General features: G+C 40.2%; 1 protein-coding gene across 6 annotated transcripts in view; it reads right to left on the bottom strand.

Annotated features, from left to right (window-relative positions):
* Positions 1-26222, bottom strand: part of PPARA (peroxisome proliferator activated receptor alpha) — a 33606-nt gene extending 7384 nt beyond the window's left edge. The window contains exons 1-8 of one of the 6 annotated variants that reach the window (XM_041398893.1): positions 26084-26222; positions 25736-25880; positions 23314-23436; positions 9103-9347; positions 7080-7240; positions 5979-6117; positions 3299-3501; positions 39-486 (exon numbers count right to left, since the gene is read on the bottom strand). In XM_041398893.1, coding sequence (XP_041254827.1) covers positions 39-486; positions 3299-3501; positions 5979-6117; positions 7080-7240; positions 9103-9310 — 1159 coding nt within the window. In that variant the 5' untranslated portion in view covers positions 9311-9347; positions 23314-23436; positions 25736-25880; positions 26084-26222. Of the gene's footprint in view, positions 1-38; positions 487-3298; positions 3502-5978; positions 6118-7079; positions 7241-9102; positions 9348-11407; positions 11561-18047; positions 18188-22606; positions 22626-23313; positions 23437-25735 lie in introns of those variants that run through there. The other 5 variants (XM_041398894.1, XM_041398891.1, XM_041398895.1 and 2 more) reach the window with 5 other exon arrangements.
* Between the last annotated feature and the right edge of the window lie 81 nt (positions 26223-26303).

A 26303-nucleotide genomic window follows, 5' to 3' on the forward strand; every position in this document is an offset into this window, starting at 1 on the left:
CTACCTTAGAGAACTAATGGGTAATGGGTAGTGCTTACCTCCACAGCAAATAATGGCAGCAACAAAAAGGGATATATCGCTATCATCCAAATCCAGTGCATTGAATTTCATTGCAAAATCAAATTTTGGCTCCATTATATCACAGAATGGCTTTCTCAGGCTCTTCAGGAACTCCCGGGTAATGAATCCATTCCCATAAGCCACCAGCATCCCGTCCTTGTTCATCACAGAGGCCAACATGGCAAATATGGCTTCATACACCCCATACTTCAACAGCGTCACCTGATCGTTCAAGTCCAGGTTGGAGAAGCCAGGGATGGATTTGGCAAATTCCGTGAGTTCTGTGACAGTCTCCACAGACGTGCACTGGCAGCAGTGGAAGATTCGAACTTCTGCTTCCTTGTTCTGAATCCCATTGGCTACCAGTTTTGCCACCAGGGTCTTCTCTGCCATACATAAGGTATCCATATCATGTATAACAAATGGCTACAGAGAAAAAAACCCCACTAGTTCAGTCACTAAATAATGGTTATTAATAGTTCTCTTCCTAAAAAATAAGAATTTTGCTAAACTTTAACTTCCATGCTAATCAGTCCTCAACTATCAATAAACCCTGAGTTCTTCCATACTTCTCATCAAGACAAACAGTGTTTGACAAACTGCAATACCTAACAAGTCTGCTCTGCAAACAGCAATGCAAATAGTCAGATGTAAAGATGTGCAGCATATCTTTAATTTAATTTTATCTAATTAAATTGAAGCTCCAGCACTCCTGTGCTTGGGATGCACAAATCCATCTCAGAGCCAGTCCCAGAGGGTTCACAAAAGACTTGTGTTACCTTCTCCAGAAGTCCAGGTTATTCTGCCTACTCTCCTATTGATTCCTAAACTAACTATACTTGATGCACATCAAGATGCTTTCCTGAGGTACCCTAGGGGGAATACAGACAGTAATTTCAATACAGGGCAGCATATTTGCATAAGAATGTGAACCCTGCACTTCTCTTGTGTTTTATTATCAGATTGTCATAGACAATGCCCCAGCTGTCCCAACTTTCTAGCTGCATTTGGTGCTGAGTCATCTCTAAACAAGAGAATCCCACTAGAATGCCAAGCACAAAATTTGGTCTTTTCCATAATCCCATTTGTTTTGAAAGGTACATGTTTTACAAACAGATGAGCAGCTCTTTTAAAACATACTTATCAAAAGCAGCATTCAGACTCTCTTATGAACAATCAGAAGTAAAAAATGAAGTACAATCCACTAAAGAAAAACAACAAACCCCAGTGCTTCCCAGCCTAGCAAACTCACAGCAACTGACCTTGAACAGAAACTTAGTTCCATACACACCAAGCACCTTCCTTGTGCTGCTTTGCTCAGCTCAGATTAAATAGCATGGGGAACACAGAGTGTTCTGTCAGGAACTCATAGGATTCAATTGCTTCCTTCAGAAAACTGTCCAACAGGTCAGGTTCCCATGGTTTTCCATTTTAAAATGTTTATGGCTACTGCACATTCCATCTCACTCCAGCACAGTTACAAAGAGAAGAACTTTCCATGGGAAGGTGGATGAGTGGAAAGTGGCAAAGCAAGAAAACACAACACATGTCTAAACCTTTAAAAAATGTACACTATCTTACACACTTTAAAAAAAAATTAACATCATTTCAGCATGCAGAAAAGAGGCATGGCTAAGGACTTGGGAACTAAATTAAAAAGTGACACTGTGTCATCATGAAAAATGCTCATTCATTCTGAAATTAATTGTAGTGGTACCAAAAATTAGGATTCACTGAAATTAGCTGTTAATACACAGTTCTGAAACAGGTGGGTTGCTAATTACAATCAAAAAATCCCTTTTTTAAAAATTTGCTTTTCTGCTGAAAAGTCAAAAGAAAATTAAAATGTTTGTTTTCTTAAGAGATGATGAAATAGCCTAAAACCCCTTTGCTCTTCCCTGCATATGGAAAAAAATGATAGCAGCCTGTTTGCAACATGCTAGGGCTGATTCTTCATTAATTTTCATGTGCATGTTCAGCCAGGCACACACGTGCTGGTCACTGTTGGCTTGTCAGTCCCACGGCTGTGGGACATATTCAAATCCAAGAACTGGGATTAAGTGCTCTGGGATCCATCCCTGCATGTGACACAAGCTGTGGCTTATGGTTCTGACACAGGGTAACAAGCACAAAATTGATTTTCTGCAGAAGCCCACTCACTGGGAAGATAAAGGTGGTATTTACTGTAGGCTCACATCAGACTATATCCCTAATATGTTTAAGCCTGTGCCTCTTTTTACACACCTCTTTAGTGCAATGAAAAAGACTGGGATAATTCATGTGTCTCTCTTCTAATTCAGAAAGCTGGACTAGACTAGACTAGACTATTATATGCCAAATTCCATCATGCAGAAGACAGCTTGCTTACCATTTTGATAACACTCATCTCCCCACACTTATTTCATTACAGCACATGTAGAGTTTCTTCCCTGCAAATTTTTACTGAAACTGAAGTTGCTGATAAAATAAGATACTTATCTTCTACATAAAAGTAACAAAAATCACAGTGGAGCTTAAATAAATATGCATAAAGTGAAACAAGTGAATCCTTACATCGATTATACTCTCCCATGTGCTACTAAACAAAAAGCAGTTGATCAAATTAGGTAGACCTTGGCTAAATTACCCTGAAAGAAAAATAACTTCTACAGCAAATGTGTCTTCACAACCTTGCTTGCTTCTGCCTTTCAAAGGAACCATACAGAAAAGACCAGGAAGACTGGGTGGAGAAATGGCCAGCACTGTAAACAAAAAATTACAAACTCAAGTTTTCTTTCCCCTCCTGGTATAAATATTATTCTGATTAAAGGAAAAGTCATGCAGAGCACCTATACACCCTACAGACTAATAGTACTTATCCTGGCATTTGTGACAGAAAAATGCATTTTTTTTCACTGTCATAATAATTTTGAACTATTTAGGGAAATAATTTTGAACTGTTTTCCCCATATCAAGAGGTATTCACATTCAGATATCACTTCATTTTTGCTTAAGAACAATAATTTAGGGTTATGAGTTTCCATTCACAAGGTAATCACCTGATTTTCCTAAAGCTTCTTACTATTCTGATAGTGGTTAAAAGCAACCATATTTGCTACAGATATTTGCTTTGAATATTTCATGTCTGTATTACCATGATATTTATTTTCTAAAAGATTTGATAAAATGTCTACCAAATTATTACAATCACCTTACATACCTGTTAGTTTTATTTTAAAATAATAGAAAAAGTACTTACTGGATTGTTATTGGTTTTCCCTGCAAGGATGATTCTGGCTTTAACCTTGTTCATATTGAAGTTTTTCAGGTAGGCATCATGAATTCTTTTGGCAAGTGATTTGAGATCTGCCATTTCTGAATCTTCTACATAATTTTCACCTGTTAGAATTTCTGCTTTGAGCTTGGCCTTCTCAGACCTCGGCATTCGTCCAAAACGTATTGCTGATGGGAAGACATAATTGTAAAACAAACACAAATTATACAAGAACTCAAGCCTTTTACCACTGCTGATCAGAGCAGTAAGATTTTTCTGTCTAGAAAAACTGAGGTAGAGGTGAAGACATCGCCCCCTTCCCAACACAGGCAGTGACTAATATGCTAGACTGAAGGAAATCAGGTGTTTCAGAACACAAAGTGCTATCTGCAGTGGGCTAGAACACATTCCTTTTCCCTTCTGTATTACCTAAATATACTTGTATTTTGGTTTGTCCTTACTGAGTTCTACAGCTGCCAGTGTGAAACTCAAAGTCCACCTTGGGAGCTCTTAAAACACTAAATAAACTCATGACAGGAGCTTGGCAGAAAGCACACACACGAGCTGGAGAGCTGCAGCAGAGTCAGGCCTGAATCCCACTGCTGCCTCAGAACCTGCAGGGGCATCCAGCTCTCCATTCAGCACATCTGTACTGCCAGTGGGAACCCCAGCCCAAAGACCTGCATTTACAGCTCAAAGGCTGGAGGCAGCAAAATCTCCTCTACCCCCAGCACTCCATACTGCTTTCTCAACAGACTAGCCCTTGAAGACTGGAGAGGAGAACAGTCTGAATACCTAATCTAGCCATTGGGATATTCTTCTGAGAGGAAGAAGATGCAAGTCTGAAACCCCTCTGGGTATGGAGGTCTCCTGGTTTTTGGGCAAGTGGTCTTGACATTCATGGGCACATCCACATCCTTCTTCAGTTTCAGTTTCAAGCTAAGCCAGCCCCATTTTACCCTTGGGAGGTGTGCAAGGGTTTGAGATGGCTCATACAGTCAGTTGCTTGTACTGCATTTCAGCATCCAACCCGTGAGGACAGGACCTCACTGCCTGCACTGAGCAATTCAAGGCATGAACACCATCAGCCCTTCAACGTGCCCAGGGGTCTTCTCATGACATAAGGAGGTGACTCTAGGCATGATCTGAAATACAGTTGTGCACTTCAGTGGAAGTCCAACAAGGAAAGCCTGTTTGGAATCTGCCTTAGGTGCTGCCTTCCCCCTAAGGGTGGGTGGTCACACCAACCTATTAAAAAAGTGGAAGAATACCTGATCTAAACTAAAACTTACAGTTTTAAGATCATGGGTGTAAATTTAGTTGTAGCACTTTTCCTGAGAAGTATTGCCAGCAAGTTAGCAGTCATCCCTTTCCCCTGCTGCCTCCCACACATTTGCTGCAATAAAACTGTGGCTATTCCCTTCAACTGCAGCACAGGTGGCCACAGGGATTTTAGTAGGATGAAACAGCTTCACATGGATGTCAGTTCCTGCCAACCAGCATGGCTCCCTGCTCAGCTCCCAACCTCAGATGTCACCTTGTTGTCCAGCACACTTTTTGAGGATGGTTATCCCCAGTTTTGCAGAGACTACCAACCCACTCCCAATGCACCTCAATCAAGGCTCACCAAAGAGAGCCAGGCTTCTGCAGAGCCAGAAAGTAAACTCTGGTTTCTTTCTTTCTTTCTGGTTCTTCTGCAGAACCAGAAGGTAAACTCTCACAATGCCTCCTGCTGGGACTCTAGGCTACAATGCAGCTTTCCCAGTCACATTCCCATTCCACCTATCCCGACTGCATAGTTTCCTTAGGAAATTTGTCTCCTAACCCACAGCTTTTCACCTATCCCATTGTTTTTACCTACTTTCACATTGTGCCTGCCCCCAAGTTCAGCCTGAACCAAGCAGGGAAATCTATTGTCATCTGGCCAGATGAGATGTGCTTTCTCATGGCTTGGCCTCTCCCCCTTCACCAGTGCTGCTCAGCAAGCTGCGTCCTGCACAGAGAACTGCCTCGTGGGCTGAAATTGGTCTGTAAGCCACAAGCTTGCCATCCTTATCTTAAATCACTGGCACAAACAACAACATAACTTTTAAACTGGATATCTAAATGCTCTGAATTTTAAACCATTCTGTTTAACAAACAACCTACCAGATTCCTGGTTGCACAGTCAGCATAGACCTTTGCCCTCCCTCCCCACTTTCTGAATCATCTGCCCAAGAGCTGTTGCACTGTAACCTGAAAAATAACCTGAAAATGAAGGCTGCTTTCCTAAAGATTTCTATCCTACATCACTCCCCCTCGCAATGAAAGCAGTTGTTCTCCTCCTACTCTTCTACAAAATCCTCAATCAGAATTCTTCCAGTATTGAAATTTGTTTCAATGGGAGTACAGGTGCCAAAGTTCTGGGGTGAAGAAAGCAAATAAATGAGCATTCATATGGACAAAGTGAGATGAAGCAGAACTGTGTAAAGCTCATAAAAGCACATTTGGCAGCTCTGTATCAACCACATGAACCCACCAGGGAAACTGGCATCCCCCACAGCGACCTATCCTGTAAAAAATCTGAGGTTCAATTCATGTGTGTGAGTAAAAATGCTATCCAAGTGCCTGCCTCCAGCAGCAGACTCTGGCTAGGAACAAACAAATTAAGGGCACTCTTACCTACCATTATGTGACATTCCAACTGAAAGGCACTTTTGAAAACGACAGTATTGGCACTTATTACGATTTTTTTTCTGAATTTTGCAGTTGCGATCACATTTATCATAGATGAGTTTTAAACGAATCGTTCTTCTAAAAAAGCCCTATAAAAAGTTTGAAAAAAACAATATATAATGTTAATGAATGTTGACTACTAAGCTTCAATCATACAGGTAATTTTTTTTCTTTTACCATTTATTGTAGAACGGCCTCTAGCTCAGCTGCTCTTTCCAGGATGTCTCCAGTCTGCAATGCAAGGTTGCTCACACACTGCCCAACCACAGGGACAGCAAATCCAGAGCCATCTCAACATTCTGTGTCACATCACAGAGCAACATGTCATTTAGGCTGTGGGACACACCTGGCCAGGAACAGGCTCCCCCTCTCTAATAGATATTCTGCATTATTCCATAAGATTTACATTCAAATGATCATTACTGACATGATGCATGAAAGAAAGCTGTACACAAAGAGTGTTATGTCTCTCCTGTTACCTTCTAATATAGAAAAAAGATTGAAATCTAAAACTTTAGAGGAAAAAGAAAATAATCTTATAGTTCATGGGTCATATAATCTCAAGAATTATGCATTAAATATAAGAGTAATTTGTGCCAGAGACATGCCCTGGCCCCAAAACTGCAAGAGGTACAGGACTAAGGGATTCAGGCAGAATGTGGGGGAGGTGAGAAATTTGGGATTTGTTGCTGTTGTAACAGGAATGTGGCATACTCCTCCTAGGCATCCTCCCAACACAAATAAAATGCTAGTGGAGCAAGAAGGCTTTGATTTTTTTTTTTTTTTAATCACAGTTTAGTGTTTTGTTTTAGTATTTCCCTAACTACATGCAGAAAAGCAGTATTAAAATTATCACTGTGAATTGCTCCTGCTTGATGAAGGTCTGAGTTATGGTATCTGGATGACTTACTTCAGAAAAAAGACCACAGATAGAACTGTAATGGCTAGAGCTATAGCAATGAAACATTTATGCAGCAAATGTTCATCTTCATATTACCCCATAAATAAAGTAACATGATTTATGTTCTTGAGAAGAAAATCATGACTGTACCTTACAACCTTCACAAGCATGTACTCCGTAATGGTAGCCTGAGGCTTTATCCCCACAAATTCTACATTCAATGTTTAGTGCTCCACTGGGTGATTCATCTAAGCTACCTGGAGCCGTGGCAAAATTAATGGATGAAGGACTGGATGCTGGTGAAAGGGTGTCTAAAAAAAAAAGAAACACTTCATAAATACTATACTATCAAGATTGATACAGTTTCTATACTAACAACCACACAAAAATGAGCTTAATCTAAAAAAAAAAAAAAAAATCTTGTGTTAATAGTCATTAAGTGAGCTAACAGTTTGATCATAACTCTTTGAAAAATAATTCATACTTCCAGTGCAAACACACACAAAATACAGGGTGTACCTTGCTAATTCTGATGTGACATGGGATGTCAAGAAGGAAAAGGCCTTACTGAAATGACTCTGGCAACAAGAACTTTTTGGGTGATAATGGACCCAATAAATACACACCACACCACTGCTCTTTGCAGAAAGGTTGTGAACAACTCATCTTGGCTTTGCATCTTCCATCTCTTGTGCTGCAGGGATGAGCAGGGCATCTCTCGTAGCAGCACCACAAGAGACATTCTTACCTCACGGAGATACACTTCAGATACACATAAGGACCCCTGACCTTTGAAAAGCTACTCATAATTTTAAATGAGAATCTAAACTCAGGGCTGAAAAGCATATGGATGAGTCCTGCACATCAGCAGAAAGGCTGAACAGATGTTAAAAGGAAGGTAACATAAATGCCTGATTCTAAAACAGCCTGGCTCAGATATTTTGTGTTTTTCTTCTAATGGGCAAAGCCTTTCTGAATTGTACAATGAAATAAACTTGCCAGACGTGCCACCAGCAGATGAACACATTACAAAACTAACACGTTCCAACCTTAATTATTTCAATTAATATTTCCACCTTGTTTGAGGAAAATATTTTCTGAGGCCAGAATTTCTTTTATCTTCCATCTTGCAACTTGCACCACAAGACTTCAGCAAATTAATGGGTGTGTTATTTTAACAGACAGATTAAGAAACACTCATGAATGTAGGTCAGCAAGTATTATGTTGGAAAAAAAACCTTGGCACGGAACTCAGAGTCTCCATTGCCAGTGCTGCCAAGCCCACAGGCATCAGAGTCATCAAGAACAGCCTAAACCCCAGGATTTTTTAAAAGCTATTTCATTTTACTTGCCTTATGGAATTTGAACCTTGCAAGTTTACATTTTGCATGTTCTCTGGCTGCAAAACCAGAACATTTTGCAGTGAGCACTGAATACTTCATGAGAAGGTGACAGTAGAAGCCAATCTAAATTATTGTAGGCCTTGTACACACCTACACTCAAATAATTGTAAGGCCTCCTGCCTCTGAAGGACCACGTTATAAACAAGTACACACACACATAAAGCACATCATAACTTTTCCTGTACAAAGCATCTCTGTCATGAGAAGATCTGCAACCAAAAGGGAACAAAATCACAGTTCTAGAAACATTCCTTCATCCATAGTGCCAGAAGGCAGCTCTCCCCATTCCCTTCAAACCCACACTGTTCATTTCAACGGCCTCAGTTCTATTATTCCAAGGTGAAATAGGGATCACAAGCTGGGAATTGATCTAAAGGAAGAACCCCCCAAAATAAAGCATAATGCAAACCAACCAAAAGGTTAACAGTAGACTACTTCAAATGCCTCTCCTGCTAAAAGACTTGCAAACACCCAGATCCAACAGGAAAACTTTATTGAGAACTCCAGTGTCCCACAGCACTGCAATGATTCCCATTCTGATCTCCCAAAGCCTCTGACTAAAGACTATGTAACTCCACATTACAGTCATTCTTCAGTAACATTTGTCTAATATATTAACTTAAGCCTCAAGTATTTTAAGACCATGCCATAATGAGCTTATATATTTCTAGTGTCACGTCATCATAAACAATAATTATTGCATTAAAGTAGTTATTAATTTCTACCATTCTATTTATAAAAGAAAGTTTTATGTTAAACCAAACTCTTACCTGTTATAACTGATCCATCAGATCCTGGACCATTTCCCAGTGACTGGAATTCTGTTAAACTTAAAGCTCCAGAACTATCATCACCTAGAGACTGGGACAGGTCTTGAATGTTCTCCATATCTTGCAGGAACTCTCCAGACAAAGGGCTGTCTATATCCTCCTCCTCCAAGGGAGTAAGGGGATAGAGCTGATTTTCAGTGTCCACCATTTTGATCAAGTAGAGCAGTCACTTAAACTTCTTTATACTGGTGAAAGAATAACAAAAAAAAATCAGATATTAAAAAAAAAAATTTTGAACCAGTTGCAGCACACTGAATACAGGATTTCTAATCCAAAAGTGAAATATTATACAACATTCTATTGCTCTGGAAGCTTTATGCAACATGAATCATCAAGAGCACAGGGTGGGGAAAATTGCCCAAAAGGCTTCAAGATGAATGAAAGCTATGACACGGTCAATCTGTAGATGGTTGTTTTCTCTCCATTGCTGAGAAAAGTGTTTCTACAGAAGGAATTATGCACTTCCCACCAAAACTTATAACAAACATCAATATTCTACTGACTCTTCTTGAGCAGGAAAAATAAAGGTGATGCTGTCACTAAGTTGCCATCTCATTCTACAAATACCATTAGTACAGATCTATTTGCCCAATTTATCTGAAACAGGATAGTTTTAACCAGAAAAGGAAAATAATTTCGATGTCACAGAGTGCAGCAAGCAGGAATATGTAGGAGAGTAAGTATGGGAATTTATCCATGATTTCCAGTTACAGACAACAGGGAGTTTACTGTACCCACTGTGCTGGTGGGTGAGAGCTGGACACACAGCAGGGATAAGCCCAGTAACACCTGGAACTAACTGTGCTGTTTGCTCTTAGTTATCTACTCACGCCCCTGACATAACCAGTACATACTCAGACCCAGAAAAGAGAAATCCCTTGTATGGAATTTGTGAAAATAAAGTTAAATTCCTATCTCTGTGATATATCTATTTGGTGGTGGGGGAAAAGTATAGAGAAACCTCCAGCAGCCCAAAGGAGACTACCAAATTTGTCTCCCTAAGGAGCCATTAGCAAAAAGAAGAGAGGAATGGCAGAGCATATGATTGGCACTGCTCCTCCAGTGTGCTCTCCATGAAGCTCTCCTGGACTAAACCAGTTGTTCCCAGTGCAGAAGGACTGTATTCCTCTGCAGACACTCAGCCCCAGGATAGATGGGGAGGTTCCAGTAGGCACTGAGCTTCTTGTACCCACTGTTCCCTGCTGAATCACATATACATCTCTCCAAGTACCACTTCTTCATCAAGCACACATATTTTTAAAAGATAAAGTGAATATTAAAGTCTATCCTCAACCAAAATAGGCATTATCTGTCAGGAAAGGAAAGGCTTGAGAGCTGACCTCTGAAAATGGCAACAGCTGCCTGGTATCGCCCAAACCACACCATACCTTTCCACGTTTACAATCAATATGTAAAATTCAGCAGCCTTTTCAGCTAAATTTCTGTAAAAACAACCCAATAGCTAGTGAAACATAAATGGAGTGCTTCTTGTTTTAACTATTAAATTACATACCCTTTTGTACTTTCAAACACTACAATTAAATTACAGCTGCTTAATCATTAGCGCTCTTGTCAATGATTAACTGGTACTTAAGCAAGCATGGCAACAACATAATTTCTGAAGACTCATACTAATATTCACAATACTGACAATTATTTTTTTTTTATAAGCACAGAAAATCTATAAGTAATATTCCTAGTATTTAAGCAGTAAGCTGCCTTCTGGCTTCTCTTGTGTTCCGTGCATGTTTACACATGCATGTGCTTTCACTGGCATAATATTCACATTGATCCTTGCTTGAATGAAAAAAAGCTCCTAAATTTAAAAGGGTAATGAGTATGAAGCTCATTTAATATTCACAGAGAGAATTTTGCTTTACAAAAAGCCCTGTACATGTTACAACAGTAGCTGTAGTAGATGCAGCATGATGATTCCACTCAAAGATCTGTGTCTTCTAAGTATTTACAAAAATTCTGTGCCACAAAGACACTGGCAGAGGATTTTCTCAGTTTCCCATACAATACTTTAGTCTCCATAACCCCTTTCTTATCCCCAAGTACCAACACACACAAACTGAAAAAAAGAGACTAGAACATAGAAGAATAAGGACACCATTTAATGTAATTATGGTTTTAAGGTCAAACAGATTTTACTCTCTCACATCCTGTTATCTCTGAAATATGTCTATTTTCACAAGAATTCTTTCCCCACCACCTCACTGTGAATACCCACTGAGTAACTTACCTATAAACTTGAAATCAGTCCCAAAGAAATCAGTCAGATTATTAAAGAAAAACACCTCAACATGCAGCTATCAGTTACTCACTTCATTTTTGGCAAGGGATGGAGGGATACTAAACCTCCAGCCCTTCCCCATTTAATACTTGCCACACCAGGGACAATCTCTGTAAGGAAACAGGTCTCTGAGATGCAAAGGTCTCTGGGAAGCAGTAACAAAGTCTGATCTTACTGCATAAACAAATTGATCGTGTAAAGGGCTTGCTTGCAAATACCAGGGTTAAAGTTGAAACAGGCATTACCTCTAGGTCATTTTGAGAATCCTGGGGCTGAAAACAGCACACGTAAACTCGTGATTGCAATAGGTATTTTTAGAAAACTTCCCTGGATAGGAAGAGCCTTGAATATGTAAGCTGTAGAATATTTCCAAAATCCTGATTCAACACAAAAAAGAATGGAAAACAGGATTTGGTACCTACAGTGTGACACCCAGACTTCCACCTGGCAAAGGATGCATATTTGCTAATTTATCATGTGACAATTGATTCAGTTTTCATAGTTTGTAACTTTACATACTTGTATTATTTTTTATTTTAAAAAGTATTAATAAGTCACAGAACATTTTCTATGCATGTGATGAAAAAATTTCATAAGCTACCCCTTCATCAAGACTGGCACTTGCACACCCCCTCTCCAAAAACTCACCCAGAAAAATGCCATCTTTCTTCCCTTTACTCAGCTGTACTCCAAGATACCATACACAACTTATAGGTATCCTTGCCTTTAAAAGAAATCAAAATTCACATACTCTAATTTTGAAAAATGACAGCAAAGTTGTAAAGTTAGGATCTTAAAAGTCACATAAGGAAAAATTCTATGCAACCTTGATTTGAATTCTTTCCCCAGCCCCATGGCAGGTGAGTGAGCAAGTGGGGCTTGGTTGCCTCCTGGGGTTAAGCCCAGACAAAATGACAAAAACAAAATGGAAATTTTTTTTTTTTAATTTTTTTTTTTCCTTTGGTTTATATTGCTCAGCCAAACTTAAGGAGAACTTACTGAGCTAGGAAGCTGTGTTTCTTTGGACCCAGGATTTTCTGTCCCACTGGATTTTAAATTACATTGGCTAGTGTATGTTACAGATCAGTGTCTCTGAACAGGACCATTCAACCCTCCTTTTCAATGTGACTGACTTTCCTGCTTTAAACAATTCAGCTGCTTTCTAGACTTCCAAGACTATATATCCACTATTTCCCCCAATGCTTTTTCACTTATATAACATATTTATTATGCACTAAATAGTTTTAAAAGTTTGTTTTGCCAAGATTACTGTTTAAGAAGTAACTAATAACAGGGCAGCAACAAAATTATTCAGGAGATAATGAAACTATTTCTTTCAAATATCATATTCTCTCACTTTTACACAACAGATGCAGTTACTAATGGAGAAAAAACTACAAAGAGGAAATTAATTTTCAGCAAACAGAAATAAGAGAGGCAATTTATCTCACCTAACGTCAAACAGCTCACTTAACATGTTTGGGGTGAATGGAGCTCAATGGAATTTCCAGAGCCATGACTGATCTTCGAGGCCATGATTACACACTGAAAACATGGTACTTCTCAATCCAACCACCTCCCTGATGCAGTTCACTGCAAAGCCTTACAAATATTAGTGCTGGCTCAATGGAGAGAGTAGAAATAAGCAGCTGGGAAGAGGGATACACGTACTGCATGGCCAAAATATAACTGCATGTGCAGCCTGAATCTCCTCTGCAGAATGCAGTGACTGTGTGGATAGGCTGGGTCTGCAGACCAGGCACTTGCACTGCCTGAGGTGAAGAAGCCAATGCCTCTTTGGTCTCCTGTGGGAGGTGAAAACTGCTTTACACATCAGACAGCATCTATTAGATTAAGGGGTATTACCATCTTTTGGCAGGGCTATGGAACTGTCATGCAGGCTGCTATGTGCACATCCCATAGATACTCACCTTCCAGCAGTAAAATTGCCACTGAAATCCAGTAATGCCTGAAGATCCAGGCATTTACTCTGAGGTGACACAACATGCTCCAATAAATAAATAACCAAACTGAAATTAAAGTTCAAATGCTGGAAACTCAAGCTGAGAGTAGAATCTAGCTCAAAGAAAGACTTCAGCTGCTTGTAAAGAATAAAGCATCATCCTAGCACAAAGTGGCTTTCTAAAGGAGAATTTTGAATTCAACAAGCCCCTCAAGATCCTGGTAACTAGGAACTCTGTTCAGAACACTTCATATTTACACTGACTTCACATGAGACAAGAAAATAGATTTCACCACATTTCATCCACACCATGAGACCAGTCAGCCTGCATCAGACAGCTCAGCTGCAGACGTAAGGAAAGACCGCAGTGAGATTCGAAGCCTGTGTTTAAAGGAGCCCCTGCAATCCCCTTGGCAGCAGGAGCCAGATTTGGTTTCATCAGCAGCAGGACAGGAAGGTTTCGCAACCTTTGCCTCCAGGCTCCAAAGACAAGACTTACAGGTCTATCACCTCAAGTTTACACCTATCTGCAATCATGCTTGCTTTCTTCCACATAAATGGATGTATCAAACATGGCATTAATCAAATTTGCATCAAGGCCCTTCTGATAAAAGGAAAATCCCGTGTTGTAAAGAGTGGAGATTGAGGTGTTGTTTGAACTGCCTTCAAGCTCAAAGAGGTTCAAGTCTGCATAGAATGCCAGCATGACTGAGATTTTTTTGGTTGTTTGGTTTGTTTTTTTTGTCCTCTAAATGTGAGCTCTCACATCCAAAAAGTAAATGCTTTGGAGGTTTCTGTAACTGGGAATAGGAAGACTTGACTTTTCTGTCTAGTGAATGCTGAACTGAAACTGAAGTCAGAAATAGCTGTATGTCAAAGTAAAGCTTTCAAATCTCTTTTAAATCTGTGTCTGCTGAATCCTTAAAAAAGCTGTCTACTCAGGACTTCAGAATAAGTCAAGAGTAATACAAATTAACAAACTATATATTACTATACTCAGGGTTATTGAAAAACCTGTAATGTTTTCCTTCAATTTACTGTTTTCTTCAAGTAGTGTTTTTGGAGGGGTCTTTGTTGCTTTGGGGTTTTTGTTTGTTTGTGGGGCTTTGGGGATTTTTTTTGGTTGGTTGCTTTGCATATTTTGAGTTCCTAGGTTTTTGTATTTTTTAACTACATTATAATTCAGTCTGAAATTTAGACAGTACCAAGCCCAAGCAGGCACTGCCAAAGACTCAAGTGAAAAATTTTGTGTTAAAAAAGTCTTGTCTTGCTTCAACTTTTATAGTCCAGGTATGTGGAAGACCTGAAAACTTCTCAATTTGTAATGGTATCTCTTTCCATTTTTATAATCAAACCATCAGCCTAATCTATAGAATCAAGATACTACTTGATGGTTAATATGGTTTCAAAAAAAATCAGCCTGTAAAGCAGTATGAGGGAAGATTATTCAGTTTATTACATTAGTTGTTAATGCACTTAAAGCAAATATTCATATTGCAGTTCATAATATCCAGTATTTTGAGGCACAACCACTGAAGAAAGTATATTTTATTAACAAGAGATGCAAAAGGACATTAAGAATTTATTTTCTGCAAGAAACTAAGCCATGGCATCATCTTAGTCACCTCTATGTTATAGTCTGTGCCACGTGCTGTCTCTCAGTTTCAGTACAGTTCCACCAACACTGCCCACAGCTCACCAGAACTTCTAATGAAAATCCCTCTCCGCTGTTACATTTACAGCTTTGCACTTGCAACATGCTCCCCCTTTTCCTTTCCTCTCCCAAATGAATCCCCAGGTTTTGCTCTTTATCCAATCCATTTCAATGTCAGTTTCTCTTCAAGTCACTGCCACATTCCAGTCAAATTATTCCATGCTTGAGGAAGATTCAAAAGATTACATGTGCTAACCACAACAGTTTGTGCTTCAAAGTTCTACAGATTCTAAAGCCCGTGTGACAACACCTGGCAGGCCACGAAGCTGACAGAACACAGTGACACACATGCTGGGTTGTGTGTGCTGAACACTGACATGTGGAGACCACAACTGCTGAGAAATGGAGATGTGGTGCATCATCTAAGAGGCTGCTCCTGCTGCATGTACATCAAAAGCTGGGGTTTGATTTATGATTGATATTTGAACCAAGGGGAGGTCACATTCAAACACCACACACATATATTTGCTATTTGATCCAAGAGCCAAGGTCACGTTCGCACAAATTTGTCATCTGAGTATTTGCTTTATTTTTATTACCCCGTTGATGAACTTAAAGTTATTTTACTTTCCTCATGTGTCCCAAAAACTCCTTACCCATTTATTTGGTGTGTCCCAAAAACTCCTTGCCCATTTACTTGGAAGTTGCCAGGTTTTTCTAAGTTTTGCAATACTATATAAATATCTGATGAGCTAATTACATAAGCCAGGGTTTTGAATTGATTAACAGTTAGGGACACCTTAATTTCAGAGATCAGAGCTCAGATTGAGGCTAAATCTGGTTGCATGGTATGGCTGGAATTAAGAGAATTAAGAAAAAGAAACAAAGCAAGAATCCCACAAAAACTGCATCTTATGAACTGCAGGCTTAGATTAGATGTCCTAAGCCATTCTCAGGTGTTTTTTTTTTTTTCTAAAATTAATAGGTAACAGTAAGTTTGAGTGGTGAAGTTGATTACAACATGTACAGCACTTACAAACAGCCCATGCATTTGCCCCAACATGCTGCTCACTGGGAACCAGATCCTTAGGACCAAACTGGAATGCTGCAATTGTTTCCTTATACATGTGATTACTGCATCTCAGGTTATGAAAAGCGCGTGCTCAACAATTTTCTAACTATACCCTGATATTCCAGAGACCTCATGTGTTGAAGGACACAGACATCAGAGGGCAACAGGCAAATAGAAATTGCATTTTAGAGTGGTGCCTAAATGATTATCTCCAATATAATCAATTCCTGAAGTAAATAAAATGTAAGCCCCTTGCTAAGTCTCCTGCAGAATACATTTTCACTACACATGGTAAAAATAAACTTCATAAGGTAACAAATTAAAGACATCTGTGCAACTGAAATTGTCAATTAAAATTATAATCTAATACACACAGATGCAGTGCAAAGCAAAATTTTTGGCATATTGATGGTGCTGCTACATAAAACTCCCACTCAGAAGATTTACTTGCTCACATGCTTGATAAAAACACCCAAAACCAAATAAACCCACAAAAACATAACATACATGACTGCTTTGTCAAGGAAAACATCATGACTTTTGCAAGCATAACTGTCTAGTAACTCTACCTTGCAAAGGTGAAAATTCAGACATACTATATTTATGAAAAGAAAAAGCCAATTGCCACTGACTTAAAGTCAAAAAATCACTTGCATTCACTTTCTGAAACTGATGGTATTTCAACAATATTTAAGGTTGATGTGTAAGTACAGATAACTTCGAATGTGTTCTTAGAAAACAGGATATAGGAATTCCTTTGTTTTTTTATCTGCAGATCTCTATGTGTGATAGCAAGTAGTATATATTCTTGAGAATAACATATTCTTTAGTATTTGTCATAATATATATATCATATATATATATATTATAACATAACATATAGCAGTAACAAACTCTTTAGAAATTAGAATCCATGCTGTGTTATAAATAAAAATACTTGTCTTTAGCTGAAATGTCATAAAAGAAGGATAAGAAATAATGACATAATCTTTTTTTTCTGAGCATATTTAACCTTCTTGCATTATTTCAACCTTGCTTATTCTTCAGTAGAAGAGCAAAGGATTGTTCCTATGACATAAATACTCCAGCTGCACGCAACCTCATTCAAGGCCACACATCATATTTGACAGATACCGATTAATTTTGAGTTTGTTGACTGGCAATGAAATTTTTGCAGCTGCATATGGTTTTGTGATTTTAAATAGCACAATAAAAGTTTGGGAGCATTGAGGCAGTACCCAGATTTAAGAACTACCATTCACACAGGTGTTTACTATTGCCCCCTGCCCCCATGGCACCCCCAAAGCATCACAAACACACTGTGGCCGCTTCAGCCTGAGCTCGCTTGTCCTCCTGTGCTGGCAGGAAACTGAGAGGCCAAAGAGAACACACAGTTGCTGAATTCATATTGCATCACTTCCTCAGCAGGGCCAATAATGTGTTTTCCTTTCCTCTTCCCACCAACTTCCATGAAAATGACAGAACTTTAACGCCTTTGCAGCCATCACTGCTCTCTCTACTTTGAGAAGATTTGCAGGTTCAGAATTACTTGGCTGGGGTCACAGGACAGCAGACCTGACCCCAGGTATATCCTGCATATACCTGACAGGTAACTAGACCAGAAGATGTGAGAAAACAATCCTGAAAATTGCTCTCAGTTTTGGAGCAAAACTCTCTTCCAAGACTGATCTGGACATTTGCCTGCACTACCCCCTAATTCTTGCAGACATCTTAATGGCAACATTCTTCCTGAATAAAGAGCTATTGTTTTGGAACAAAACCGTCAATCTAAAAGGAGAAGGAAAAAAGAAAAAGATAAATTAAAATTACTTCATGCAAAAGTTTGAAAGTCGTGTTTAGCATATTGATTTAAGACTGAAAAGTTACATTTGAGTCTTACCTGCCATTTAATGATAAGGCCTTGCAACCTCCCATTTTTAGAGGGACTAAATTTTGACTGGATTTTGACTTAGACAGATACAACTTCTCCATCTGACAAACTCCCAAATTTTGCCACACTGATTTCATTTCACACATGTCCTGCTCAGAAAAATAGAAATTAAAAAAGCCCACAACTTTGTACCTTTTCCTACAAAAGCTCTCCTACTTAAGACCAGTATTCCTTTAAAAGAGACATTAAGTCTCTTAGTTTTCTCTTTCCATTTATAGTTCAAACTTCTAGCTTGGGCTCCTTATTGTTTTAGCTCAGGACAAAAGACCAGTTGCTTTAGTACCTGATACTGCAATTTTTGCTTTCAAGATCAATAACAACAAAAAATATGCTTCTTCCTCAAGAATACCTCTTTTCAGTCACCAGCTCACTCCCTATCCCAAATCTCAGGTTACAGTCCTTTTCAATATTCTTAATATTCTTTCAGCTCTTATGCATCTCCTCTATCACCCATATCAACCCATCCCCAAATCACCTCCTTCACCCCCTTGGTCCTCCAGTCTCCTATCTCAGCTCCTCCAGCATCTGCACAGCTGCACCCGCCTCACCATCTGCAACTCCTCGCATGATTCATCACCAAACATAACAGACCAGGATTATTCACTGCTTGAAAAGCTACAGTGCAATTTACATCTGTTTCTGGAAGACATTCAAGAAGCCTGAATTTGCCTTCTTAGCAGAGAACACCACCACTGTGTATTTTCAGTGGTTTTATTTCACTGATAAACTTTATTCCCTTGTGCAGACATAACAACATGACTTATTTGATAAATTAAATTCAGCTTAACAGAGAGATTTATATCCTTTAAAAAATAATGACCTTCAGACAAAATATTACAGATTTAGGGCTCTTCTGCTTGCAAGTGTCTTTTTGAAAATTGAGTAATTCCAATGGGCCAGTTTTTATACTCTTCTACCTGCACATAAAAATCCAATGTCTTCTGTAACTAGCACCTGAAGTTGTGCAGTTTAGTTCTTCTTTATTGTGCTACAATTTTACTCATTCATTAGAAATGTTTTTACAGGCTCTTGTTGCTCAGCTATTACGTTTAAGTAAATAAACAAATGAAACCTGCTAAAAATAAACTAACTTCAATTTAATGTCATGCCACGACTCAGAGTGGAATGCGAAACAAAATTCTTTCACTTTTTCTTGCTGGGTTTTTTTTGTTGGTGTTGGTTTGGTTTTCTGTTTTTATCTTTTTTCTGTTAAGAAAAAGACCTTCAGTTTTATTCTGACAATTCAGACATCCCTACCTTTAAAAGTTTTTCTCTGTGATAAATGTATCACACAAAAACAAAGTTTACACCGAGTTAGTGTTACTGACAGGAGCCTTGGCAACAGGCATGAATGCAATTAATCTACATTTTTTGGCAAATGGACATCAAGTACTTGTACTTGCAAGCTCCTGACGTGTCAGATAGAGGATATACTTGGGACACATGACTTCACAGCTCTAAATCAGGTCACTCTCTACAGTATACAGATCACAAGCCTCACACTCCTGTGTGATCAAAAGTGACAAACTATAAGCAATTATTTTCCTGCCATGTTTTCCCTGCTCATCCTCTATGACATGAAGGGTATCTTGTGCCCAGTTTAACAGCAATACCAGCGCTGCTGCACATCTGCCACCCCACTCCTTTTAACCAAGGAAGCATCTGAACTGCAGAAAGGTGGAGGAAGAATATGAGTCCAGTGAAACAACCAGGAAAAGATAACCTCTTTAAAAAGCCACATATGTACTTTCATATTCCAGTTTTACTTCACTTTGTGAGGCATTTCAGCTGCCTTGAATCAGACATTGAAAGAGCAGTTATGGGGACACAGCACACAGTCCCTCTCCGAAGTACAGCTGAGTTACTGGTTGGAAAATATCGTTACCTTAAGGGTATCTAGAGGAGTCAGCTTAAGTGACATACATCAAAAGGATGCCAGTAGCTCCCTGGCACTGCCGGCCCCGCAGCTTCCCTCTCCCTCTGTCCTTCCAGCCACGCTGCTCCTCGGTGCCTGCGCTGGCTCTGGCGCTGCCGGATCCCGCTGGCCACCTCTGGCACCGTGAATGACCCGGGCCAGAGCTGCCCCGGCGCCTCCCCGACACAGCTCTGGCCCGGAGCAGCCTGACAGGCTCCCAGGAGAGCGCCCAGCCCAGGGCACTGCAGGCTGCTCTGCCTCCCTGCGATCCCGACACTCCGAGCCAGCTCCCGGGAGCAGGCCCTGGCCAGTTTTACTCCCCAGCGCAGACACAGCCTCGGTGAAACAATTCCATTCACTAAATCGGTAACACAGGAAAGCCACAGACAGCTACAGAGAGATGGACAGACCCACTGAGGGCAGCAAACAGGATGGATAGAGGAGTATGGATGGGAGAGGGAAAGAAGGAACTTAGATCAGACCCAGCCCTGCTGTGTAGCCACACTTCTTGCTGTAGCCTGTCTTTGCAGGGCTGTCGGGAGCCACTGACAGAGGACATCCCTTTCTTTTTTGCATTTATGTGTTCAGCCATACACACACACTCCCCCTTGCTATGTAAAAGAGAAATAAAAGGAATGATAGCTGCAAACGGAACAATTCTGTGTTCATAGAGGATAATCACTATTACATTTCCAAGGGATTTATTACAGGATTTATAATCTTGAGAAAATGCAACTCCTTGTAAATTTGGTTAGAATGACAGCAGCTCAGTATGCTGAAAATCAGATGCCCAGAACATACATTTATGCTGAAAATTTGACAGCTGCTTGAAAATACTGTTCTGTTTATGCACAGTTTCATCTGTACATCTCCAGCACAGAACAACAGGTACAACTGCTGCTTTGTTCCGAGGCAGTAACCCTGTGCTGCTTGTCTCTTACTTATCCAGCCACTAAAGCTTGTCTCTTACTCACATGGGTACCAAAGCTGCTACTTGATTTGATCACACTGGCCTGCTTAACTGCATCAGCATGTCCTTTACCCTGAGGTGGGCAAGAATGTATAAACTTCATTTGTTTTATATATATACACACACACACACACACATATTTATAGCTATTTTGTAATCTTCCACTGAAAACTGCCAACTTGAAAACTGCACTCACCATGACCCACGGGCTGCAATTAATTGTATTTTAACATCAGAGTGTAGGAATTAATTGACAGCTGTACTGGAGGATTCCTCTGCTCTGTTGGACAGAATGCCACCAGGCACTAATAAACAAGAGCTCCAAAGCAGTCTCCTGACACAACACCCACCTTCTCCTTCCTCCTCCCCTGCAGATCCAATTGGTTCCACATTATATTCTTCAGCCTTACTACTCCAGGGAACATTTTCCATACGTGTTGAATAAAGATGCCAGAGAGTTTGGTTTGGTTTTGTTTGGTTTTTGTTTAATGGGAGCCTGCCCCATGACTCCAGTGTCAGGTACTTTGTACCATTCTTCCTGAAGCAGGTTAGCAATCAGTAATTCGAGTCTTCACTTTTGAGTAAGGTTTTGCAAATAAGACATGAGCTGTTCTTACCTCCTGAACATTCATGTTCAGTGGTTTGTTCTGTGATTTGTTATATCAATAATTTCCTGTAAATAATTTTTAAAACAAAACAGGCGTGTGGCACTTATTTGTGTAACAAAACAAAACAAAGAATAGCAATACCAGCCTATATTCAGGTAATAGAACTTACTCAGCATAACAGTGCTGGATGCATGGATATACAACAAACAGTAAGACCTGCCTCCAAATCTTAATCACAGGCTGTAGAATAGTTTCAAATGATCCACTTTTATGATTTTTATATACATGGATATACAACAAAACAGTAAGACCTGCCTCCAGATCTTAATCACAGGCTGTAGAATAGTTTCAAATTATCCACTTTTATGATTTTTTTGTTGTTGTTAAATGTAAATAATATTAAGTCATTGCAGTCTTATTTTTCCATTTATAATACATCAAACCCTAAACCATTCACCACGAGAAGTTCTCTCAGCTCCAGGATGTTACACACCCAAAAATGGGTAAGGATTTGTTCAACCAAACACCCCAAACAGAAGCTCTGGTTTCCTTCTGTGTACTTCTCAACAAAATGAAAACAAAGTAATGAGATACAAAAATATGAAATACGAAAATATTCGACTAACTTGCTTTCACATGTATTTCATCTGCCTGGAAACAGGCCAAAGAGCTGTACTACCTCAGCACAACTTCAGCTCACTGCTCTGAGTTCCTCAAGGCAGACACATTTTGGAACAAGTTTCTTTTACTATTTGGAAAGATTTAGTGAATACTTTCTCAGTTTATGCACATTTAAAAAACCATGACAGTGTACTATCACTGTATCTATTTTTAGAAAGGGATAGGTAATTTGCCAAATGCTTGCCAATCTCTCCCACTCTTAGTGTTCCACAGGCACGAGCCAACTTGAACTTAAAACAATAAATTTAGACAAACACAGCACCACAGAACAAACTATGCCTCTTTGGTAGTTTACAACTTTCCAAAGTATAAAATATTTTAACACCATACACACATTTTAAGGCTTAGCAAAGATGCACACAAAGCAGTCACGTAACAACTCAAGCCTCAGTCAGGATTAGAGTGCCAGTGAGTTGTGGTTTATAATTTATAGTAATCTGTGCATGAGAAGTCCTTCACTGGACACAGAAATTACACTTCTTAGATATTTAAAGACACATGCAATGCACTTATAAATAAATATTGTTTCATAAGCAGAAACTATGAGAAGTGGTATGAGGAAGTGGAGTCAGATTTGGCAACATCTCAATGCCACATGCAATCTGGTCACACAACAGTCTCCTCATATTACTTGAGTATCTTTAAAACATGTCCAATATCACACTCTTGGAAAGATTTTAGTTTTGAGGGTTGTGATGATTAAGAGCCTAACCTTACCAGGCTTTCTACTTCAGTGAAAAATTCAGCCTTCTACTTCATAAAACATCATTCAATATTTAATTTAACAGACCTGGTCCTTTGAAGTGCTGAGCACTCTACTTCTAAAATATTAAGAATTCAGAATTCTACTCACTAGCACCTAAGACAGCACTAGATAACAAACTATAAGGAAGTTTTACTTTGTTCTCCTGATTTTGCTACTATTTTCTGCTTATCAATTATTTTTTTGCTATTACATGCTCAGATTTCTTTCCTTGTCATTTGACTATACATTAATCACTCTTCACAGAGATTCTATGCCCAGTCCATGTATGCACTTACCCCTTCAAGCAGCATCTTGCAAGGCTGAAACAGAAGTAGTTTTCCAGAATCTCTTCCCCTTCCATTTCATGTGCAGATTGGTGATAACAAGCAGTTCTTCATCAATAAAAAGCTGCTGACATTCTTAAAAAAAAAAAAAAAACCCAATAAAATTTCCCAGGGCTTATAATACTTATTTTACATAGCTATGATGTAATATAACTTATGAAAAATATTTCTTTATGCTTCTGCTGAAAAAAAAAAAAGCTTTCATTTCACTTGGGCTAAGATAATTTTTTAAATGACTGAATTTTTTACTATGTCCCTAGTTTTACAGCAGGACCACACTGACATCTAGCTAACTAGGAAATATAACTGGTATATCCCAATATAATTTGGATCTTTTTCCTTCATACTGAAAGAATTCAAAACCACTCAACTGAGAACACTGTAGTGACAGCCCTGTGCTATTTTAATTATCTGTTATAGAGTAAAATTATTTGCTCCTAAAGAGCATTCTCACAAAGTCTTTCTGTGGACACCTTTAGAACAGTTATAGTTCCCGAGGTGCACACACAGCCCCATGAGATGTCTTTGCAATTGACCTTTATTTTGAGGATTTAAATCTCAAAAGTAGAGATTTTGGTTTTATATACTTTATAAGGCCTACATATATTAAAAAAAAAGCATACATAGCCAAAAAATATCAAACAAATTAGAGAGGCAGAGACATTTTGAAAAAGTGGATTAAAAAAAAAGTTTAAATTCCAGAATTATTAAGAAAATATGGTTGTACATTTAATAAATATGAATTCAACTTCATTTATTTTCCAAGATAAGTATGGTGTTCTCTGTTTTTCTCCCTTGCAAAAATATGACATGTGCAATAGAAGCAGAAGTCAGAACCCAAATCTCATCAGGAAACTATGGAAAAGTAAGGACGAGAATAGAGATGTTTTCAATTTTGAAGTACAAGCTGCTTCTGAAAAAATAATGAGAAAAGTTATGTTTCCTTGCCTGCTTTGGGACAACAGTGAGCATTATAATCCATTTTTTAGAACAAGATTAGTATCTTAGGCCATACACCCTACTCTCCTGTAGGACATTGTTGTCCCTTATATTTTTATAACACTCTGCACATGAAATATTAAAAGCATAACAACACAAAATCACAACTGAAGTGTAACCCTCTCTCCATGGATAAAAATTCATTATACCATTTATGAAGACTACAGTATTAACAGAAAATGAGGACACCAAAGAAGTACTGAAAAGCAAGTGACAAACCCACAAGGTGTTTCCACTAGGTAGCCAAAACTCCCCATGCACCTGACTGTAGAGGATGACAGTCAATATAAGGCACCAACGGCTTCATAAGAATGTTTTTTTGGACCATGCTAAGAGTTCCTTCCAAACATGAGAAAAGACAGCAAGCATGCTGTCTGGGAGTTCCACAAACCTCTGATAAGGTCTGCATACTCTCATCCTTCCAACACACTACATTGTATTACTTGAAATTCCCAAAGTTGCCACTCAAAGTCACTACGAGTTGATGGCTGCTCAGTAGCTCAATCCAGCCAACAAAAGTTTTGATACTGGTTTAGGTTTAGCAGACGTGTGACCACATCACATGAACCACAAGTGCCTCAATTCCAGCACGAGACCAGGTAGCAGCCTCAATGCTAAGTCAATGATTCAGGATTTACAAAGGAAATCGTTTTTACAGCTGCTGCATTTTGCTGCCTGCAAAGCAAATTTTAATAGGTGAGCAGTGCCAGTTGCCAATGAGAAAGTCTGTGCATGTTCTGTAATACAAGGGGTTTGACCACGATTTTCCTTCACAACAAAACTTATGCAACACCTTTATTAGCGCTACTAAGTACTACTAAGACACCCAATGCCAAAAGTGCCAAACATTATCATTCCAGATAATCCTGTGTGACGAATCCTGTGCTCATACTACTTCCATCAGAGAGCTCAGGACAGCTTCCCGTGTCATTGAGTGAGACTGGGCCAATCTTAATATGAATACAAGGCAACACCTTTTCGCACTCCTTTCCTTTGTTACTTCTGGAATGCTTTTGGAAAAGCAAGTATCCAGCCCCACGGGGACAACCAAGAAGGCGGCAAACCACAAAAGCAAGCCCCGGAGGCGTTCCCGATGACCCGCTCCTCGCTGTCGGGACAGAGGACCCTCCTCTGACCAGCCGCCCGGGAACAGCACAACCCGCCCGACTGAGCCAAGCCAACAGCGGCAGCCTCCAAGCACGCGCTTTCTGCCCGGTGCCCGAGTTCATTCCAGGTTAAGGGCAATCCAGATGTTCCATTTAGGACACATGACAGCTGCCAACCAGCCCCTCGTGTGACAGCCCCCGGCTTCACCCTCTTCTCTGTTCCCACCTCCAGCGCCCTGAAATCCCGCTCCCCCGGGGCTTCTCTTTACCTGCGCCCGGCCGGCTCTGCCCGTCCCGCAGCCCCTCGGCCCCGTTCCCGCAGCCGCGGGCGGGCGCCGCTCCGAGCGAGCAGCGGGAGCCGCTACAGCATCTCCCCGGGCCGGCTACCTCCTCCTGCCGCCGCTCCGCCGAGGGCTTCACACCGCGGGGCCGGAGAGATAAGTAATAGCGAATAGCAAGGGAGGGGAGGAGAAGAAAGGACAGGTCATTAGCAAAGCCGCCGCCGCGTTAGCGAGCCGGGGGCGTCACCCAACCCCGGGCGGGCGCTCCCGCCTCCTGCCGGCGCCCCGGCCGGGACGCGGTCACCGCGCGGGCAGAGGCCGCCCCTGAGGCAGTACCGTGCATCGCTGCCACGGGCTGCGCAGGGCAGCGCCGGGCCGAGCCGCGTCCCCGGCTGCCGGCGGGGAAGGAGCGGGAGCGGGGAAGGAGCGGGGAGGGAACGGGAGCGGGAGCGGGGCGGGAGCGGCCGGTGACAGATCCCGGAAGTGAGGTCGGCACACACCTCCCGCCGCGGCCGCCCGCCATTGGCGGGGCGGGGGCGGCCCCGCTCCCCTCACA

Source organism: Onychostruthus taczanowskii, unplaced genomic scaffold (assembly GCF_017590055.1).
Source record: "Onychostruthus taczanowskii isolate IOZ18803 unplaced genomic scaffold, ASM1759005v1 scaffold15, whole genome shotgun sequence".
In the NCBI taxonomy this organism is placed as follows: domain Eukaryota; kingdom Metazoa; phylum Chordata; class Aves; order Passeriformes; family Passeridae; genus Onychostruthus; species Onychostruthus taczanowskii.